This window comes from Hippocampus bargibanti, linkage group LG05, assembly GCF_051943395.1.
Source record: "Hippocampus bargibanti isolate YZ-2025 linkage group LG05, ASM5194339v1, whole genome shotgun sequence".
Taxonomy (NCBI): Eukaryota; Metazoa; Chordata; class Actinopteri; order Syngnathiformes; family Syngnathidae; genus Hippocampus; species Hippocampus bargibanti.
This window is the reverse complement of record NC_142738.1, coordinates 15,058,192-15,073,674: the sequence shown is the minus strand read 5'-3', so window position 1 is coordinate 15,073,674 and position 15,483 is coordinate 15,058,192. Positions and strand designations below refer to the sequence as shown.

Sequence of the window (15,483 nt, the reverse complement as noted above, 5' to 3'; positions counted from 1 at the left end):
TATTGTGACATTTCTTTTGCATGATCAATCTGATCAATATTCATGGTAATTTTTACATTGTATCCTGTTGCACTTCTTTTACGTGTATTGTTTTATTAACAGTGTGTGTTTTTTTTTCCTCCCCTTTTTCTTCACACAGATGCATGTGTTTGCCTGCGTGTGCTCCCGCAATATTTTGGCTTTGCATCTTGTTAGCCAAAATCACTTCAAATATGCATGTGCATGAACATGTTTAAAATCCAGATTAATTGGCGTTAAATACATAGACAAAGTGATTATTTGCAAAATTGTGTGTATTTCAAAGAGTAAAAAAATATCCCCCTGATTTGTTATGGCAGGTAAAGCTCTTGACTACACTATCAAAGCTACTGCAGCATTTGCTGGGGTGACTCCTTCTCCATCTTCTCAGGACTCACTTAATGCGTTTGGTCTCTGTAGTGCTCCAAGAACTTCAGATGGAATTGTTTACTCCTCTGTCTCAGCCCCAGTTTCATCAACAAATGCCGTTACCACACAACCTGGCTCCATCTTTAGCACCAGCTCAGTGCCCACACAAACAATCCAGAATCAGTCTTTGCCCCAACAGTTTGGCTTCATCCCGAACACGGAGCAAAATCAAATTGTTCCCTATGACCCGCAGCTACCAAAAGAACTTCACCCCACAGTGTTGACTGACATAATAACAGGCTACCCAGAAATGTACTCAGACGCCACATTGGAAGCACTCGCAGCATCACTTGATGTATTAGCTTCTTCTCCAATATTCCCTGGTTTAGAAAACACTAAAATGGCTCAGTACCAAATGGAGAGGGAGTTTCTAGAGCTTGAGAAACTTAAACAGCTCTGTCTTGCTAAGGAATTAGAGTGGGAGAGACAGGTAATCCAGCGCTATCGCGAACATGAGCAGTATATGGTGCAGCAAGAGCTTGAAGAGCTACAGGCTCTGAAACAACAGCTTCTCATGCAACAAGAGGAAGAACACCATGCTCAAATGGTAGCCCAGCAGGAGACATATGCCCAGCAGAAAGAGCAATTGCAGCAAATCCAGCAACTCCAGGTTCAACTCCAGCGGCAGTTAGATGAGCACTATGGCACTAAAGCTACCACAGCACACCTCCTTGAGGCCAAGTATGCAGGAGTAGGAGATAGTGGACAATACTGGCCTGTCAAAGATGAGTCTACAGGCCCGACTGTTGGAAAACAGTTTGAGGAAAATGAGGAACAGCATAGTATAGTGAAACAGCTTCAAGACGATCAGGACACAGGCAGAAAAATAATTGACAGTGGAGTACAAACAGACGACGAAGACTCAACTGAAAAACCACACACTGGAAGACGGAAGAAGAACAAAAGAAACATTGATAACTCAGCTCAGAGTGATGAAGAAGACCATGATGAATGGGATTCTGCCAAGGCTTGGCGACACTCCCGAAAGCACAGCAGTGAAGGAAAACATAGTTCAAAGGTTTCCAGTATTGCTATCCAGACAGTTGCTGAGATATCGGTTCAAACGGACCACTCTGGATCCATCAAAAGACCTAAACTCCAGATGGACACCAAGGTGGAAATAATCAAACACATCTCAGCTCCTGAGAGTTCTCAAAGAGGGGGCAGTCTGAGCTGTCAGACAGATTCAGACAGAAGGCATGCGGGTTACAGCTCACATCTCACAACGGATCCCGTGCCAAGGTTGAGAGGTTTCTATACGTCAGTGCCTCCTCTATCGCATGACACATCAGTTGGAGGACAGAGAATGCTGATTGCTGACGCATACAGATTGGGACAGAAGTCTTTCTCTGATCCAAAATCCCTGAGTCCTGCCTTCGACGACAGAATGAGTGTCTACTATGAAGACACATATTCAGTAAGTTACAAAGTTGATTTCAATCAAACATTAGGCAATCCTAATTCAAATATTTATCAATTCACTCTTTTTCCACATGTTCTAGGGGCGGGCCTCACCCTCCAGCACAGGTAAGAAGGTCAAACGGACACTCCCAGACCCCCCTCCAGAGGATGACCTACTAATGGGACGCTCAGGCTACAGCACAAACTCTGCCTGTCGTCGGCTGGCCCGTAGTACTACAATGGCCCGGGCCAAGATCCTGCGGGACATTGACAAAGAGCTTGATATGGTAGAGAGGGAATCTTCAAAACTACGCAAGAAACAGGCTGAACTGGATGAAGAGGAAAAGGAAATTGATGCAAAACTACGGTGAGATGCTATAGATTAAACAGCGAAAATTTGCTGTTTTAAATAACACAATTGCTTTCATCCCTCTTTTGCAATCATCGTCCCTAATCCATCTGCATGGTGCTCACACTTACCTAGCTTATGGGCTAAAAGGTAACCTTGACATCAGTCAATGAGGGTTCTCCAAACATGCACATAGTGGAAGGTATTTTGTGTGACAAGCCATTACATTTAGCACTTTGAAATATTCAAAGACATTTTCCTGAATCAAAGATAAAATGGTGATATATGGTGATACCTTACCATTGCAGGTACTTGGAGATGGGTATCAATCGGCGAAAGGAGGTCCTGCTGAAAGAGCGAGAGAAAAGAGAGAGGGCATATCTCCAAGGGGTGGCAGAAGAAAGAGATTACATGTCAGACAGTGAGCTTAGCAACATTAGAGATGACCCTAGTGATGGTCTGGAGAGGCCACACACAGCGCCACAATCAGAGTTTGATCAGTTCCTACCCCCGCAGACAGAAGCTGATTCCCAATATAACACGCTCAAAAGTCCCTACTCTCATTATGGCCAGTATATTCCACAGACTCAAACCACGAGCCATTTTACCCAAAATAATCTGTTTGAACCACAATCCGTTTACCATCAACAGGTTTCTCCATACCAACATGTCTCAACCCTATCCCTTTCCCATGGTCAGGATCAGACAAGGAGCTACCAGCATGCTCTGCTCTTGCAAGGAAAGCACCGTCAAACCAACCTGTCTGATTTACAGCCCAAAATCGCCACTAACTATGAGGTCATACGTAACCAGCCTCTAATCATTGTGCCGACTTCCTCAGAAAGTGGCATTGGTGCGGCTCATCTGGGAGGCAGGTATAGCAGCTTGGACTTGAGGCTAGGGCTAGAAGAGCGAAGCATGGCCTCTAGTCCCATGTCAAGCATTTCTGCAGATTCTTTCTACGCTGATATCGACCAACACCATTCCCGGAACTATGTGCTAATTGAGGACATTGGAGAACTCACCAAAGGGTCCACAGGATTGGGTACCACTTGCTTGGGTTCTGGATTTAACCTCCATGATAAAGAACTATCCAAGACAGACAGGCTACTTAGGGCAGCAGAGGTCAGACGCACCGAGGTACACCCCCATCATTTTTGTTCAGAATCATCTTTGTGAACTCTTTCTCCACTTAATCTTTTTTACTTTCCCCCTTTTCTCCCTATAGGTAGCAGATTTTTTAGGCCAATCCCAACTTCAAGAAGACAGTATGGAGGAGCCATATGAATTAAAGCTACTTAAGCAACAGATTAAACAGGAATTCCGAAGAGGAACAGAAGGGTTAGAACATATATCAGGCGTGGGCCTTCACCAGTATATGTCTGGTGATAGCAGCTTTCGCCATTACCCTAAAGGGGAAAAATATAGCATTGGAAGGCTCACACTTGAGAAGCAGGCAGCAAAACAACTCCCAGCTGTAGTGCTTTACCAAAAACAGATGAAGAACAAAAAGGCTTTAATAGACCAAGAGGCCATCACCAAATTCTCCCCCATTCAGGAGCGTCGGGATTTGGAGCCTGACTTTGGAATCTACATGGGATCTGGGGCTTCCTCTGTCACCAACCTGGCTTCCAGGGCAAAGCTACTTCAGGATGAGGTTACATTTGGACTGAGAAAGAATTTCCCTGAGCAGCAAAAGTATTTGGGCTCCTCACTGGGATCTATTCTTGCTGGTTCTGTAGGGCAATCTCTTGGCCTCGGCTCCACCGTTAGGACATCTGCCCAGGATGATGGCACCTACCCAAGTGGTAGACGTTCTAGACCATCATCTCGTCCTTCTTCTCGACCGTCTTCGGTTTATGGCTTGGATCTATCAATCAAACAGGAACTTTCCAGCTCCTCACTACGACTTAAAACTGAGGTGGACGTGTTGGATGCAGCGTTTGCTCCTGGTGTGACCAGATCAAAGCCCACCAGTTTGCCTATAAGCCATAGCCGAGGACGTATCCCTATCGTGGCTCAGAACTCTGAGGAGGAGAGCCCCCTGAGCCCGGTGGGTCAGCCAATGGGCATGGCTCGGGCATCAGCAGGACCTCTTCCCCCAATTTCTGCCGACTCCAGGGACCAGTTTGGCTCAAGCCATTCCTTACCAGAGGTACAGCAACACATGGAAGAATCTCATACTCGGGCCTATGATCGAGATATCGCATTCATCATGGATGATTTACAAGGTGCCATGTCAGACAGTGAAGGTGATTGAACCAAAGACCTCTGCAATAATTTGACTGTGCACTTGCTTGTCATGCATGCTGCTGTTGAATGATGTTGTGTTATTCAATCATAGTCATGATTAGCAGTTAATACTGTATAAGCACTCATGGTTACATTTTACTGTACATACTGTACATCTCTGTTGTGTGTAAATCAATTAGTTGTTAATTCCATCAGTTGCTTCCATGCATAATACATCCACTTTAGTTTATGTGTGGCACAATTCAAGTCGGTCTATCTGTCTATTGGGTGATTTTATATGCATGCATTATTTTTTTCATCTTTATTTTGCATGTTGTACTTCTCCCATTATATTATGTTTGTGACTCAAGAAATTTTCTGCAGTAAATTATACTACAGTATTGCCATTTTAACATGTAAATTGTGTTATCTTTTATTAGAATTTAATTTTGCATCCTTGCATGTTTTTCTATACAGTACATGTTTAAGTTTCCATAAAGTCAATGTCTTCCATGTTTCCAGTTTTCCTCATTGCCATTTTCAGTCGTAATCCAGATTGATTGGCCCAAAAAACATCCATACAGCAAATTCAATCAAGTTCATTCATATGATTTAAATGAGTATTCCACTCACATTACATGTAGCTTGTGGACTGTTTTTCCAAGGCTCTCTCTAGGTTATAAGAAGATGATTTGTGTGCTCCACATATAAGTGTCAATCTTCCTTGATTACAGGACTCAGTGAGTCCGTGCTGGTGTTGAACCATCCAGTTTTCCTCATTCCCATTTTCAGTCGTAATCCAGATTGATTGGTACAAAAAACATCCACACAGCAAATTCAATCAAGTTCATTCATATGATTTAAATGAGTATTCCACTCACATTACATGTAGCTTGTAGACTGTTTTTTCCAAGGCTCTCTCTAGGCTATAAGAAGATGATTTGTGTGCTCCACATATAAGTGTCAATCTTCCTTGATTACAGGACTCAGTGAGTCCATGCTGGTGTTGAACCGAGAGGAAGCCAGAATCTTTCATGAAAGTATCGCACACGGTAGGGTATCATACTTAACCAACTCTCAAGGCCCACTCACACAATGGTTGATGGATGAGCTTTTTTCCCTTGAGCATATCTTGTTTTTATTTTTCATAGTGCCTCTCCTTTAAAGTACAAATGACGTCTCCAGACAACTTGTGCCAATAATTTGTAAAATGGCTTCAAATGACTTCTACTGAGCGTATTTTAATAGGATTCCACCACATATAGCTATATTTTACGTTTTAAGACTCGCTCTGAATATTCAGGAAGTCTTGTTTTTGAGTTGGTGACGAGTCCGTACGTTACATCACTAAAGGAACGCCCCAAACCGAAAAAAACACATTGGAGCAGTCCTTCCATCACGTCAATGTATTTTGCTGTACGTTTGGTCTGAAACCCGTGTTGCACCCAAAAGCCGACAGAAAAGGGCGTCCAAGCTCCATATAAGGAATTTATCAGCCTGTGGAAACGGAGGTGGCCACAGGAGGTCGCCATTTTGTGCCTCTTTTCTGGTGATCGATTTCCCCCCCCAATTTTGCCTCAAAATGGCATGGAATAAATTATTTAATCGATTGCAAACATGTATGCTTTCCTCTTCAGAACTATTTGAATCATATTCATAACTGGATGTGTAACAAGAAAGCATATTCTCCGAATCTGAAGCCATTGTTTGGATTCTCCAGCAATGCAAGACGTCTTGGCGTGACGTCACAAACTGGGGGCGGGACTTTCTGAAAATGCCCAATTTGCAGCTCAATTTTTTTGCAGATTTTGGACACTTTAAGTCATTATTATTGGTGTTTTGCATTTGAATAAAAATATCATACTGCGTGTTTTGGGTATTTTAGATGCTATAAAACGTTTCTCTGATGTCAGTTAGGAAACAAAAAAGTGACCTTGGTTGTCCTTTAAGTGTGTGCACAAAACAGCGATTGGGTTGCTGTAATTTCAAGCATGCATCATACATTAATCAGAATCAGAATCAGAATCATAATACCTTTATTCGTCCCGCAATGGGGAAATTTGCAGTCCACAGCAGCAATTGAAGAGGGATGGGGTTGGGGTGGGAGTGAAAGGATAGAAAACAAGATATTCTAAGCATAACAAAATAAAAATGTCAACTGTATACTGTGCAAATGTAGATGTGCAAAAACCGTTGTATAAACAAGACTGTACATAGTGCAGAATCAAGAAATGCATTTAGATATATTGCAACAACCCATATTTACAAGTGTCCAGTTTTTTTTTTTTTTTTTTTTTTCACATGTGATCATTGGGAATTGTGAAGCCTGACAGCAGTCGGTAGGAACGAGCGGAGGTACCTCTCCTTCTTGCAGCGCGGGTGTAATAGTCTCTGGCTAAAGGAGCTAAGCAGAGCTGTCAGGATGGGCAGGAGGGGGTGGGAGGGGCTGTCCGTCATAGCTTTTAGTTTAGCTAGCGTCCGTCTGTTGCCCACCTCCTCTAGAGAGTCCAGCGAGCAGCCCACGACAGAACTGGCCCGCTTGACAAAGCGCTCCAGTCTTTTTCTGTCCCGGGTGGTGATGCTGCCTGACCAGCAGACAATGCCATAGTGGATGGCTGATGCCACCACAGAGTCATAGAAAGTCTTTAGGAGTGACCCCTGAACTCCAAAAGACCTCAGTTTCCTGAGGAGGAAGAGGCGACTCTGTCCCTTTTTGATTAGGGCATCCGTGTTTGTTGTTCAGTCCAGTTTATTGTTGAGAGTAACACCCAGGTACTTGTAGGTACTATCTATCTAGATAGATAGATAGATAGATAGATAGATAGATAGATAGATAGATAGATAGATAGATAGATAGATAGATAGATAGATAGATAGATAGATAGAAGGTAGAAAGTGTCATGCCATTTAGTGAAACCCTTAGTTGCAATTCATTTTGGGAATGAACAATCATGATAGCACATCTCCTGCACTGACTCAGTTAGTTTTCATCATTGTGGAATGATTTTACATCAGTGCTTCTGCAAAATATCTCACTTACTTTTCTGGTTGTCAGTGTTCGTGTATGACTTTTTTTCTCACAAAAATGTTAATGGCTTGAAATTGCAATGTAAATCATATTTTGATTACAACAAGTATTCAAGGTTGCCATTGCTGCCACACACAGATTATTGAAACCAATGTCCCACTAATTCTTTTTTTGGATCTCATCAGATTGAATCTTGTTCTTTTCCTTTCGGCTTTTCCCCTCAGGGGTCGCCACAGCGAATCAATGTCCTCCATCTATCCCGGTTTTGTACAGCCTCTTCTCTCACACCAGCTACCTTCATGTCCTCTTTGACCACATCCATAAACCTCCTCTTCGGTCTTCCTCTCGGTCTCCTGCCTGGCAGTTCAAGGCTCAGCATCCTTCTCCCGATATAGTCACTCTCTCTCCTCTGGACATGTCCAAACCATCTCAGTCTGGCCTCTCTGACTTTCTCTCCAAAGCCTCTAATATGAGTTGTCCCTCTAATGTACTCATTCCTGATCCTATCCAACCTGGTCACTCCCAAAGAAAACCTCAACATCTTCAGCTCTGCTACCTCCAGCTCTGCTTCCTGTCTTTTCTTCAGTGGCATTGTCTCCAGTCCAAACATCATGGCTGGCCTCACCACTGTTTTATACACTTTTCCTTTCATCCTAGCTGAAACCCTTCTATCACACATCACACCTGACATTTTTCTCCAGCCGCTCCAGCCTGCCTGGACACGCTTCTTCACCTCTTTTCCACACTCTCCGTTGCTCTGGACAGTTGACCCCAAGTACTTAAGATCCTCTACCTTCTTTATCTCTTCCACCTGTAGCATCACTCTTGCACTTGGATCCCTCTCATTCACACACATATATTCCGTCTTGCTGCGACTGATCTTCATTCCTCTCCTTTCCAGGGCATATCTCCACATCTCTAGTTTATCCACCACCTGTTCCCTGTTCTCGCTACAGATCACAATGTCATCTGCAAACACCATGGTCCAAGGAGATTCTTGTCTAACATTGTCTGTCAGCCTGTCCATCACGGTCCAAACAAGAAGGGGCTCAGAGCTGACCCCTGGTGGAGTCCCACCTCCACCGTGAATTCCTCAGTCATACTGACAGCACACCTCACAACTGTCTTACAGTCATGATACATGTCTTGTACCGCTCTGACAAGCTTTTCCATCACCCCAGACTTCCTCATGCAATGCCACAGCTCTTCTCTGGGCACCCTGTCATACGCTTTCTCCAGATCTACAAAGACACAATGCAATTCCTTCTGACCTTCTCTGTACTTCTCTATCAGCATTCTTAAAGCAAACATTGCATCTGTCGTACTCTTTTTTGGCATTAAGCCATACTGCTGCTCACAAATGTTCACTTCTGCTCTTAGTCTAGCTTCAACTACTCTTTCCCAGAGTTTCATTGTATGGCTCATCAACGTTATTCCTCTGTAATTAGTACAACTCTGCACATCTCCTTTGTTCTTAAAAATGGGCACGAGTACACTTCGTTTCCTTTCTTCAGGCATCTGTTCACCATCTAAGATCTTGTTGAATAATCCAGTCAGGAACACCACCGCCACCTCTCCATGACACTTCCATACCTCGATTGGTAAATCATCAGGCCCAAGTGCCTTTGCCCCCTTCATCCTCTTCAGCGCCGTCCTCACTTCATCCTTGCTAATGCTTGCTACATCTTGGTCCACTACAGTCACGTCTTCTACTCTTTGTTCCTTCTCATTTTCCTCATTCATCAATTCTTCAAAGTACTCTTTCCATCTTGCCATCACACTACTGGCACCTGTTAATACATTGCCATCTCTATCCTTAATTACCCGAACATTCTGCAGGTCCTTACCGTCTTTGTCTCTCTGTCTCGCCAGCCTGTAAAGATCAGTCTCACCTTCCTTGCTGTCCAGCTGAGCATACAAGTCATCATAGGCCTCTTGTTTGGCCTTTTCCATCTTTACTTTAACCGTGCGCTGCATCTCCTTGTACTGCTGTCTACTCTCGTCTGTCCTCTCACTGTCCCACTTCTTCTTTGCTACCCTCTTTCTCTGTATACACTCCTGCACCTCCCCATTCCACCACCAAGTCTCCTTATCTACCTTTCTTCCACTCGATACACCAAGTACTTTCCGACCCGTGTCTGATTATGTTCGCTGTAGTTTGCCAGTCATCTGGAAGGACCTCTTGCCCACCCAGTGCTTGTCTTACCTCCTTCCTAAATGTCATGCAACACTCTTCCTTTTTCAACTTCTACCATTTTGTCCTCACTTCAGCGTCATCCTACATACCACCAACTTATGCTGTCTGGCTACACTGTCACCAACCACTACTTTGCAGTCACTGATTTTCTTTAGATGGCGCCGTTGACACAAAATGTAGTCTACCTGTGTACTTCTGCCTCCACTCTCATTAGTCACCCTATGTTCCTGTCTCTTCTGAAAGAAAGTATTCACAATAGCCATTTCCATTCTCTTAGCAAAGTCAACCACCATCTGTCCTTCAGCGTTCCTCATCTGGAGTCCAAACCTGCCCATCACCTCCTCATCATCTTTGTTTCCTGCGCCAACATGTCCATTGACGTCTCCACCAATTACAACCCTCTCACTTCTCGGGATGTTCTGTATGACTTCATCAAAGTCCAACCAAAATTTCTCCTTCTCCGCCGGCTCACATCCTACTTGTGGGGCATACCCACAAAGAACATTGAACATCACGCCATCAATTTCTAGCTTCAGACTCATCATTCTATCTGATACTCTTTTTATTTCGAAGACATTCCTAACAAACTCCTCTTATAAGATAACCCCAACTCCATTTCTCTTTCTGTCTTCACCATGATAGAACAACTTAAACCCTGACCCTAAGATTCTAGCCTTACTCCCTTTCCACCTGGTCCCCTGGACACACAGTATGTCTACCTTCCTTCTCTGCATCATGTCAACCAGCTCTCGACCTTTACCTGTCATTGTTCCTACATTCAAAGTTCCTACTCTTAGTTCTATACTCTTGGCGTTCCATGTCTCTCTTTTCCTCCGGGCACACCTCCCTCCTCTCCGTCTTCGACCAACAGTAGTCCATTTTCTACTGGCACCCTGAAGGTCAACAGTACCAATGGCGACCGTTGTTAACCTGGGCCTCGACCGATCCGGTATGGGATTCATAGGTTTGATTCGCATATTTGTTTTGGCAATTTTTTTTTTCCGTCGGATGCCCTTCCTGACACAACCCTCTGTATTTATCCGGGCTTGGGAACGGCACAATAAGGCACTGGCGTGTGCCCCCTTATGGCTACATTGATCTCATCAGATTGAATAGATATGTTAATGTTTGTCAGTGACAGCACATGTACTATGGAAGTGCTTGGTATCCGTTGAAATGGCAAATTGATGAAAGAATTTTAGGAATCAACACATATTTCCTTCACTGTGTGAACCACAGCAAAATATTTTTGAGAAAAATTACGTCACGTGAATTTATTTGTAACAAAGTTTGTGATGCATATTGTAAACAATGCTTCCAAAGCTTGATCTGAACATGGATCTATGCTTTATTTACTGCGACCCAAATAGCTGTTATTCACAAACATGCAAGCTTTTTAAAGACTACTTCTCCTTACCTAGCCTACCATCTGAGACGGGAGGATGCCGACTGGTTTGACAAGCCAACAGAAGGACATCCACAGGCCAGACACATGTCAGACAGGAGACAAGTGAGTTGCAGTTTTAAAAAAATCAACATCTTGAAAATTTCTGAATGTCAACTTGAAACTAGATTTTGTCAAAAAACGTGATATTAGTTAGTATACAGTGTTATAGAAGAGAACTCCCATAATAATACTAATAATAATTGGATTGGACTTGCCTTAATTAGTCTTGCAGTGGAGAAATTTACATTTCACAGCAGCAAAGCGATGAAAGGAATGAAAGCAGAAAAACAAAATACATGAACTGCTGGAAAGGCAGCCACTCTCGTGGCGCCGTCTTGAAGTCAAAAGAACAAAAAAACTAAATAACAAAAACTAAATCACAAATAATATGACCATTCATTCTTAAGCATCTTAATAATAATAACAACATGAAAAATGGCTGCATACATTCCAATCTCTTCTTTCCTCTTGCCATGCACCTTTTAATGCCTAAAATGACCAGTAAAGGTCTAACGGTAAGACCTGCTAATGGTGTCATTAAAGCAGATTGTAAGAATTCAAACAATTTTAGCACACCGGCTTCACAGTGCAGAGGTCGCCGGTTCGCGTCCCTGTCCGGCCTCCCTATGTGGAGTTTGCATGTTCTCCCCGGACCTGCGTGGGTTTTCTCCGGCTCCTCCGGTTTCCTCCCACACTCCTAAAACATGCATGGCAGGCAGATTGACCACTCCAAATTGTCCCTAGGTGTGAGTGTGAGAGTGACTGTTGTACGTCTTTGTGTGCCCTGCGATTGGCTGGCAACCAATTCAGGGTGTCCCCCGCCTCGTGCCCGAAGACAGCTGAGATAGGCTACAGCACCCCCCGCGACCCTCATGAGGATTAAGCGGTACGGAAAATGAGATGAGATGAGACATTCCACCATGATGTCCCTGATCCACTGGTGAAGAGACGCTTTGATCCTCTCCTCTTTCATCTGGAACTGCTTTATGTAACAAAGAGGGTACAGAAAGTGCTTAAGAATGAATGTCTCTCTGTGTCTTTGTGTTGTCTTGTTATTTGTTATTTAGTTTTTTTTTTGTTCTTTTGACTTCAAGACGGCGCCGTGAGAGTGGCTGCCTTTCCAGCAGCTCCTGTGTTTTGCTTTTCTACTTTCATTTCTTTCATAACTTTGCTGTTGTGAAATGTAAATTTCTCCACTGCGAGACGAATAAAGGCAAATCCAATCCAATACAATCCAATGAGTGGTTCCAACAAAGTCGTGGAGAAATTTTGAACCTGTATTTTTGGTTTGATCATCCTGACTTGTAAATGATTTATATACATGCTGGCAATTAATGTATTCTTTCAGATGAAACCGGCCCCTTATGTCTTCCCTCACACCTGTATCAAGCTCACCAGAGATCAGAAGGACTCTAGCGTGTCAGGTACAATGCCACAGTCACACAGAAAGCATGAAGAATGCCCATCCCGTAGCGAGAACTTGATCATGATATTTTTGTTTTTTTTAGGAAATGGTCTCGGGATACGGGTAGTCGGTGGCAAAGATGTCCCAGGCAGCCAATGGGAGATCGGAGCCTATGTTACAGGAGTCATCCCAGGTGGCGTCGCAGAACAAACAGGAAAACTCATAGAGGGTAAGAAGACCGTGACTACATTTACATCCAGTCATTATGCAGGTTAAGGTCAAAATTGTGTTTTCTAAAACATGCAAAATAACCTGTTTACATGCAAGAGCAGAGATAGTTTCTTCTGTATAAATGTCTCGGTCTCAACAGGTGACGTGAGATGATATGATGCAAAGATATATAATTTCTACTTTTGACTTTCTAGTATCAAAACAACACTCAGTAACAGAGGCAAAAAAAAAAAACCATGGCTGCCCTCTGGCTTCCGCTGCAGGAGGCGAGTGGCTATACATGTTAGCTCTGTACACCACTGCTTTATTGATCCGTTTTGCAATACAATTAAACATACAGTATCCACTGATCAATTATGTCCATTTATTTGAGCAGGCAATGTTCCATGGTCTCCTCTGCTGTCTATTTTTTTCTTGTTTTGCAAAGTAAAAGCAGCTCACAGAATTGACCGTGAAATGCAGAGGAAAATACATTCTATGGTATCTTAACCAACTGCACCCATAATGAAACACCTCGACTTCGAGTGAAACGGCAGCACATTTTAAAAACAATGCATGCGGGTGTGCGTAAGTGTAAAGTTAAATTGTGCGTGGCAATGCTGCAGTGTTGTGCTCACATTGCTCGTAGGCGGCAACATAAAAAGCCTGAGGCCGATTCTGTCACATCCTCGTCGTCGCTAGGAGCGAGCCCCTCCCCTGCTGTCTCTTCCTCCTCTGCTCCTTCAGGCCCCTCCCCTCCCGGCTCACCTGACTCACTCACCCGTTCCCCATTTCCTTGATTGTGCCTTCTGGCTATAAAAGCCTCACTTACCGTTCTGCCGTTGTCGGTGTATTCCTGGAAGTCTCCCGTCACCCTTCCGCACGCAGGTCTGTTTGCCGTTGCCCTCCTTCCTTGTTCTTGGCTTTCTGTTATGTTTGATGTGTCTCAGTAAAGACTCTTTATTGGAATCACTGTCTCCACCGTGTATTTCGGATCCGATCCTTACTACCTTCCGTCGTCCTTCGAGTATTGTCACCACTCCTCGAGCCGATGTGACATAATACACCGACCAACTATGGATCTCGCCGGTGGAGACAAATTCGTATCTGCCTTAGCTCATCAGGCAGAGCGTTCGAACCAGCTAACGGAAGCGATCGCTAAGAACCGCCACATCGCGTCCTCGCTGGCTCAACGCCTACAGGAAGTCGAGACACGACTCGCTACCCTGACGGCCACCTCCTCCCCCCCCGTGAGTTGTCGCGAGCCCTCGCTGCCACACCCCTCACGCTACGAAGGCGAACCCGGGCGCTGTGCTCAATTCTTGATGCAGTGCTCGTTGTTTTTTGAACAACAACCCTCCGCCTTCGTTAGCGATGAGGCTAAAGTGGCATTCATCACCAGCCTGCTCACGGGCCAGGCCGAGTCATGGGTATTGGCCGTCCGGGAGTCCCGGTCCGGACTTTGCAGTTCCTACCCAGACTTTGTGGCCGAGCTTCGCCAAGGGTTCCACCACCCGCTCACTGAGTGCGAGGCCGAGGGACTCCTTCTCGACTGTGTGCAAGGGACGCGTTCGGCCGCTGAGTACTCCATCGACTTCCGCATCCAGGCTGACCGGGGCGGCTACAACGATCGAGCGCTGAGAGGAGTGTTTTGTCGCGACCTGAGCGCCGCTCTCAAGGACGAGCTGACCACCCGCGACGCGGGCATCTCCCTCAGCGAAATGATCGACGTAGTCATAAGCCTAGACCATCGCCTCCGGGAGCGGCAGCGGGAGCAAGGTACCCAGCAGTCCGGCGAACTCGGACACGAGCAGTGGATGACCACACCTGACGGCGACGAGCAGGCGCGACGCCAGGAGGAGTTCCCCGAGCCGCTGCAGGTGGGCAGCGGGGGCGATTGAGCCAACCCCAGGGTTCCCCGAACCCAAGGAACCCCGCCCAAGACCTCCAGCACCCGCAAGTCCCCGGCCAGACGGCGACCCCGGCGGCCATCGGAGGCATCGAGGACGGCGCCCGTCACGCGATTGGAGTTGGACGGCGAATTATTCGGTCCGTCCAACTCCCAAGCTATACGGGCGCTAGTGGATTCGTGGCCAGATGGGTGCTTCATCGACCCCCAACTGGCCGAATCATTGGGCTGCGACTTCGAGATTCTCCAGACCCCCAAGGAGACCTTGATGGTCAACTACTGGCCAAGGTTACCCGTATCACCGGGATTCTTTTATTTGTGAATAAACATCCTGCTTGGTTAGTACGTGTCTGCTTTGGGATCCCAAACATTCCACTACGTTCCAACGAGTCAGCTGCCGTCACTCTCGCTCGGAACGTGACAGCTACGGATGACTCGGCTACAGGATGTTTTTTTTCTCTTCAAATATCTATCCAATGACAGTTGCTCACTCCCACGGCCAACTCACTAGATTTCACGGCCTCCTTATTCTTTAATATCGTACTGATCGTAGATTTCGCCATTCTGTATTCCAGGGGTCGGGAACCTATGGCTCGCGAGCCATATATGGCTCTTTTGATATTACATATTATAATACATATTGTCGTTTTTTTCGTCGTTCATTTCCCGTTGAGGCTGCAGTTGGCGGAAAGCGCAATTTTGATTGGATGACACTGACCTAGAATGGCCGAAAGCGCCATGTTGATTGGATGATAGTGGCCGTCATGTTGAAACAGGTAAACGCCCCTTTAAATGAGCCCAACTAGTGCACTTCAGCGTTAATGCACCGGAGCATTGGAGGAGAGAAAATGTTCTAAT

General features: G+C 45.1%; 1 protein-coding gene across 1 annotated transcript in view; it reads left to right on the top strand.

Annotated features, from left to right (window-relative positions):
- Positions 1 to 15,483, top strand: part of pclob (piccolo presynaptic cytomatrix protein b) — an 86,049-nt gene that overhangs the window by 24,388 nt on the left and 46,178 nt on the right. Inside the window, 8 exon segments of the mRNA XM_088996862.1 lie at positions 339 to 1,864; positions 1,950 to 2,215; positions 2,506 to 3,337; positions 3,426 to 4,449; positions 5,413 to 5,481; positions 11,076 to 11,164; positions 12,450 to 12,525; positions 12,610 to 12,735. Coding sequence (XP_088852988.1) covers positions 339 to 1,864; positions 1,950 to 2,215; positions 2,506 to 3,337; positions 3,426 to 4,449; positions 5,413 to 5,481; positions 11,076 to 11,164; positions 12,450 to 12,525; positions 12,610 to 12,735 — 4,008 coding nt within the window.